This window comes from Leuciscus leuciscus, assembly GCF_965113295.1.
Source record: "Leuciscus leuciscus genome assembly, chromosome: 22".
Classification (NCBI taxonomy): Eukaryota; Metazoa; Chordata; class Actinopteri; order Cypriniformes; family Leuciscidae; genus Leuciscus; species Leuciscus leuciscus.
The window spans coordinates 1,245,208-1,252,707 of record NC_138746.1 but is presented as its reverse complement, the minus strand read 5'-3'; the positions used below and the strand labels follow the sequence as shown (position 1 = coordinate 1,252,707).

General features: G+C 40.7%; 1 protein-coding gene across 1 annotated transcript in view; it reads left to right on the top strand.

The window, feature by feature from the left end:
* Positions 1 to 7,500, top strand: part of cfap46 (cilia and flagella associated protein 46) — a 120,051-nt gene that overhangs the window by 70,920 nt on the left and 41,631 nt on the right. Inside the window, exons 28-35 of the mRNA XM_082153249.1 lie at positions 1 to 110; positions 513 to 679; positions 1,816 to 1,887; positions 2,080 to 2,241; positions 5,748 to 5,896; positions 5,970 to 6,062; positions 6,143 to 6,188; positions 7,274 to 7,408. The exon at positions 1 to 110 is cut by the window's left edge and continues 23 nt beyond it. Of these exons, the coding sequence (XP_082009375.1) occupies positions 1 to 110; positions 513 to 679; positions 1,816 to 1,887; positions 2,080 to 2,241; positions 5,748 to 5,896; positions 5,970 to 6,062; positions 6,143 to 6,188; positions 7,274 to 7,408 (934 nt within the window). The remainder of the gene's footprint in view (positions 111 to 512; positions 680 to 1,815; positions 1,888 to 2,079; positions 2,242 to 5,747; positions 5,897 to 5,969; positions 6,063 to 6,142; positions 6,189 to 7,273; positions 7,409 to 7,500) is intronic.

Genomic DNA, 7,500 nt, shown 5'->3' with positions numbered 1-7,500 from the left:
GGTGGACGTTCTGCTGGAGCTCGGCGAGTGGCTTTACGTCACACACTTTCCTGCGACTGACGTGCGTCTTCAGATCGAGTGGGCCGCAGACGTCCTGATGTTCCCAGACGGTCAGTCTTCATCACGTGTCATTATCTTCTGTTCTGTACAAATCGATCACATGACCAACATCGCCTTTGTTACCTTTGGCTTGCTTAGACATTTAATTTAATATTCAACAATATTATTGATCTCCTGCATTGACATCATTGTATGAGAACTGAACTGAGCTGGACGATGACATCACAGTTTTCTCCAGAGTGGCTATATAATATAAATGAACTAAATTAATAACTTTTTTTTTCTTTTTTTTTTTTTTTACAACAAAAATGAACCATCACTGAACTTACTTAAGCTGGACTGTGACGCTATTTTCTTCTAGAAACAAACTTTGTTGCATTATTTTCCTGTTATCTCTGTAAAGCTGCTGTGAAACACTCTGTAGTAATAAAGCTGACTTCCTGTCCCGTCAGAGGAGAGCGTGGCGTCCGGCGTGCGTGTGTGTGAGGTGCGGGCGGTCGGGCGTCTGGAGCGTCTGATACGAACACACACACTGCTGGCTGTTGTCGAGGAGCGGTCGTCACACACACACCTGCAGCATCTGCTCACCGCGCTCAGCTTCACACTCAACATCTGGAAGGTCAGCGCTTCACTTCCATCACACACTCCTCGTCCACACTAATACGCTTGAGTTTGGAAACGCATCTTTTTCTCTCCGCTTTGTCTTCTGTCGACACTGAGACGTGTTTTATTAATGGAAACGAAGCTTTTTGAAAACGCTCTCCAAAGTGGATTCATTTGATAACGCTGTTGTCTCGGTGTAGTGTGGACTGGGGAAACTGAGGGATTTAAAAGCGATGACGTAAGTTTAGTCATGTGACGCATATTGTACCCATAGATATTGATGTTTATAGCGGTGTTGTGCCTGTTATATTCACTTTCACACTGTTGCTAAAATATGTAACTTCACACACTCTTCATATCACAGTCCTGCACAGATGACAGAGTTCACTCTCATCTGCTGTCCTGCAGTGAAACATGAGAACAGTTTTAGTGTTTTAGACCAAACATCTAATGATGAGTGAGAGCGACCTGGACCATCAGTGAATGAGGAGATATTTGGCTCTCTGTCCACACTAAAGTTTCAGTGTGGATGAGAAACTTCAGGAAAACGCTAAATTCACCTTTACTGCGCATGTGTAAACCCTCACAAAAGCTCACTGAGAAAAACAGACGAAAAAATAAATAATTAAGTTATCGTGCAATTCTTCTGACAGGATGATTATATTTAGCAGAATATCTCCTCATTCACTGATGGTCCAGGTCGCTCTCACTCATCATTATATGTTTGGTCTAAACCGCTAAAACTGTTCTCATGTTTCACTGCAGGACAGCAGATGAGAGTGAACTCTGTCATCTGTGCAGGACTGTGATATGAAGAGTGTGTGAAGTAACATATTTTAGCAACAGTGTGAAAGTGAACAGCACAGGCACAACACCGCTATAAACATCAATATCTATGGGTTCAATATGCGTCACATGACTAAACTTACATCATCGTTTTTAAAAACCTCCGTTTTCCCCAGTCCACACTACACCGAGACAACAGCGTTATCAAATTTATCCACATTGGAGAGCGTCTTCATTAATAAAAACTCCATCTCAGTGTGAACGGAAGGCCAAAACGGAGAGAAAAAGATGCGTTTCCAAACGAAAAAGGCCTCAGAGCGGTTCGATAGGATTGTGTCCTCAAGTGTGTGTCCTTGTTGAATGCAGGTATCCATGGAAACCGCACAGGAAGTGATGAATCAGTCAGCTGTGAGACCAAACAACAAGAAGTCTAAACTGGTGAGAGTAATAAGTACTAGATATCCAAAAAACGTTTTGCCAACGTTCTACTTAAATTATGAAAAAAATATTTCTTTATTTCTTTTAAAGATCAGGGAGATCGAGGCCTGATAAAGTGTTTGAGGGTGTTCTTCTACATAAGAAGAATAAAAGTATGCTGTTTCTCTATTATATACATTTAATTTTCTCTAGCCGTCTCCTGTTGAGGACAGACCCCGAGGTAAAGCTGTAGAAGTGCCTTTTCCCATCAGCCCTGAGGAATGGGCTCAGTTTGAGTGTCCCGAGGAGCTTCGACAGGCCTTTGGTTCTGATGACGGCCCTTACAGCATCAACGGCTCGGCCCTCAGCGCGCAGGTCAGCGCATCTTCACTATCTCACATCATAGGACAGATAATAAACTGATAATCCACCAGAGGGCGACGCCGTCTCACATCTCACACACAAGGACCCTATCAGACACTCGGAGCAATGCAGCGCCAGGCGCGACGCGAGTGTGTTTTGCTAGTTTCAGCCTGACGCAATTATCATTTTCACGTCCTGCACCACGTTTTTTAAATAGCAAATGCATTTGCACCCATACTGTGGCCCACGGGCTGCTGGTCTGAGAACGAGGTGTGTGTTCAGGCGCATTGATGGACCGTTGCTATTGCGCAGTATTTTTTTGTTATTTAAAGAGCACATTAGTAATATGAGCCTATAGGCGGGTCCACAACGCGCGTACACTCTGCTTATTACACACACACTCTGCTTATTACACACACACTCTGCTTATTACACACACACTCTGCTTATTACACACACACTCTGCTTATTACACACACACTCTGCTTATTACACACACACTCTGCTTATTACACACACACTCTGCTTATTACACACACACTCTGCTTATAACACACACACTCTGCTTATTACACACACACTCTGCTTATAACACACACACTCTGCTTATAACACACACACTCTGCTTATAACACACACACTCTGCTTATAACACACACACTCTGCTTATTACACACACACTCTGCTTATAACACACACACTCTGCTTATTACACACACACTCTGCTTATAACACACACACTCTGCTTATTACACACACACTCTGCTTATAACACACACACTCTGCTTATAACACACACACTCTGCTTATAACACACACACTCTGCTTATTACACACACACTCAGCTTATAACACACACACTCTGCTTATTACACACACACTCTGCTTATAACACACACACTCTGCTTATAACACACACACTCTGCTTATAACACACACACTCTGCTTATAACACACACACTCTGCTTATTACACACACACTCTGCTTATAACACACACACTCTGCTTATTACACACACACTCTGCTTATAACACACACACTCTGCTTATTACACACACACTCTGCTTATTACACACACACTCTGCTTATAACACACACACTCTGCTTATTACACACACACTCTGCTTATTACACACACACTCTGCTTATTACACACACTCTCTCAGCTTATAACACACACACTCTGCTTATAACACACACACTCTGCTTATTACACACACACTCTGCTTATAACACACACACTCTGCTTATTACACACACACTCTGCTTATAACACACACACTCTGTTTATTACACACACACTCTGCTTATTACACACACACTCTGCTTATAACACACACACTCTGCTTATTACACACACACTCTGCTTATTACACACACACTCTGCTTATTACACACACTCTCTCAGCTTATAACACACACACTCTGCTTATTACACACACACTCTGCTTATTACACACACACTCTGCTTATTACACACACACTCTGCTTATAACACACACACTCTGCTTATTACACACACACTCTGCTTATTACACACACACTCTGCTTATAACACACACACTCTGCTTATAACACACACTGCTTATTACACACACACTCTGCTTATTACACACACACTCTGCTTATTACACACACACTCTGCTTATAACACACACACACTCTGCTTATTACACACACACTCTGCTTATTACACACACACACTCTGCTTATAACACACACACACTGCTTATAACACACACTCTGCTTATTACACACACTCTGCTTATTACACACACACACTCTGCTTATTACACACATTCTGCTTATAACACACACACGCTCTGCTTATTACACACACACTCTGCTTATTACACACACACACTCTGCTTATAACACACACACACTCTGCTTATTACACACACTCTGCTTATTACACACACACACTGCTTATTACACACACACTCTGCTTATAACACACACACACTCTGCTTATTACACACACTCTGCTTATTACACACACACACTCTGCTTATAACACACACACACTCTGCTTATTACACACACACTCTGCTTATTACACACACACTCTGCTTATTACACACACACTCTGCTTATAACACACACACTGTGCTTATTACACACACACTCTGCTTATTACACACACACTCTGCTTATTACACACACACTCTGCTTATTACACACACACTCTGCTTATTACACACACACTCTGCTTATTACACACACACTCTGCTTATTACACACACAGGGACGCACAGCAGTACACAAACATGCCAAACGTAACCTCACACACACACACACACACACATACAGCTTTAACCTTGTGCACGAGCAGATCTGTTTCCTCTCTGGAGACTCGTTCGGTCTTTCCACTATCAAATTCCGTCATGTAAATAGCGAATCCGCCATGGCACGAGCGCAACTGGCATTTAAAGGGAATGGGAGATGAGACTCTGATTGGTTTAACGCATGTTACGCCCAAAACACACCCATTACTCATTAAGAGAATAGAGACGACACTTTTAGACCAGCGCCGGGAGCGCCGACCATTTATCCCGTCGTTAAACTAGCAAAAGTGTATTCAGACACGCCCTAAGTGAACTTGCACCCTGCGCTTTAGATCTTGTGCTTAGATCGTTAATATAGGGCCCATGTGACGCATAATCAAAGCTGCGATAGAGCGGGAACGTTTCTGATCGATCACTCGTATGAGGAGGAAGTGGAAGTATTGATCTTTAGAGTGATATCTGTGACTTAAAGCATCTTCCTCATTGATCTGGAAGAGAATTATCTCACTGAACAAAAAACATCACAAGAGAATCTAATAGAAAACTGTCATGGGTTTATATGTAAAGTTATAAACACCATCCATCGGGTCGTCTTCATTGGCCAGCCCTGCTATTTGAAAAGATCCGTAAGATTCATTGCATTGTGATGTTATTTTGTTATTTTGTCAAATAAATTTCCTCTGCTCACCAAGGCTTCATTTATTTGATCAAAAAATACATGAAAAATTGTGAAATATTATTACAATGTAAATCATCTGTTTTCTATGTGAATATATTGTAAAGTGTAATTTATTCCTGTGATCAAAGCTGAATTTTCAGCATCATTACGCCAGTCTTCAAAATGCTTTTCTTATTTAGTATTTTTGTCTTGTTTCCAAAATAATTCTCTAAAAACAAGCAGATAATTTTGCTTTTTTTAAGCAACAACTCACTTAATTTTGATTAATTCCTCCAGGAAAAAATACATAATATCTTATGTCATTTTACTCATCTAGTAAATGCTTCTTGGTTTAAGAATCTTTAGATATTTGGACTGGAAACAAGACAAAAATACTAAGTAAGAAAGGCATTTTTGCAGTGCAGTGTCACATGATCCTTCAGAAATCATTCTAAGATGCTGATTTGCTGCTCAAGAAACATTTATGATTATTATCAGTGTTGAAAACAGTTCATATGTGAACTAGAATTGCATGTGTGCATCATGGTAGTGTTTAATCGTGTCGTTTCAGAGCCGAACTCTGTTTTATTTGGATCTGTTGGTGAGAGAGCTGGAATCAGTCTCGTTGACCCCGTTGACCTTTGCCCCTCTCCACTTGGCAGAGGTCATCGCTCATGACCTGATGAAGAGCAGGAGTCAGTCTGACCTCTACCGACTCAGGTATCACCCCGAACACAGTCACATGACTTTAGATTCACAGCAGGATATGACATCACTTCATCTCATCTCTCAGGATCATCAGGAACTGTCGGGATCTGGGATTTGAGTCTCCGTACGGCGAACAGCTCCTCAGCTTCACACGTGTTCCTGAGGACGAACAGATGTGGTGTGATTCTTTAGTCTCTAATCCGGTTTGGTCATTATCAGCTGCTTCGTGGTGTCTAACGCAACTTTGTCTGATTTCAGGAGCCAGAGGGCCGTCGTGACTCAGAGAGACGTCGTGTCGGACCAGGTCAGTTTCTTCTGATGGGACTTTCTATAGACCTTCTGTAGCTCCGCCCCTTTCAGCGCTGCGCTCGTTGTCTTTTGACTTCCGGTCTGTATTTTCACAGCGATATTGCGTATTTATGAATGAACGGCTCGTTTTAAAATCTTCCCGTTCTACTGACATTTGTTAAGACATCTGCTTTAAACATTACAATCCTCATGATAACTTTCGTTAACTTTACATTAAGTAAATCCACTTCAAAATCGAATTACTCCTGGACAGCAGCGCCATAGAGATATACAGAGCGACCGCAAAACACGGAAGTTCAAAGACAATATCCTAAAGATGGCGGCGCCCTCGTTTCTCTGCCGCATAAGGTCTATTGAGACGGAACAAATTATGGCAGCATATTACAGCAATGTTATAAATTAAAGTAGTTAGATCTCTTTTACATAACATTAATAATAAAAATAATAATATATAAAAGAAAAACAACAAAACACATCAAAAAAAGGGAAAGAAACAGGTCAATTCAGTTAGCTATACATTAAGAAGAGTTGGAAATAGTCATGCATACAAGAGAAGCAGATCGTGATATAAAAAGGGGCAATTTAGGAAAAACAGTAAATGATTGCACTGCAAAAATGCTTTTCTTACGATTTCATAAGATATTATGTCTTGTTTTCTAGGGGAATTAATCTAAATTAAGTGAGTTGTTGCTTAAAAATAGCAAAATTATCTGACAATGGGTTGAAAAAAATAATCTTAATTCAAACAGAAACCAGATTATTTTTCTTAACCCATTAGCAGATCATTTTGCTTTTTTTAGGCAAAAACTCACTTAATTTTTTTTTATTTCCCCAGAGAACAAGACATAATATCTTATGGCATTTTACTACTTTAGTAAATGCATCTTGATTTAAGAATTTTTATACATTTGGACTGGAAACAAGACACAAAATTCTAAGTAAGAAAAGCATTTTTTTGCAGTGTAAATGATTAATGGTTTAGTAGCAAGACGATGTGAGTGAAAATAAGTTGGGAATCGAGCTATTTTGTGATGTTTTCTGATGTGTTTAATGTCACACTAACACACTGAACCCTGTCAGACGCTGTTGGCTGAAGAGGATCCGAGAACAAGGACAGTAACCGGACACTGGCTGGCGAAGGCTGATGTGTGTATCAGTATGAACCTGTTTGAGCCGGCTAAAGTCCTGCTGAATCACACACACCTGACAGCCGAGGTGAGCGTGGACAAACACACACGATGAAGGAACTACGCTTTGAAAATGCTGAATGATTGTTGTATGAGAAGTCTCATGTTTTGTTAGTAAAC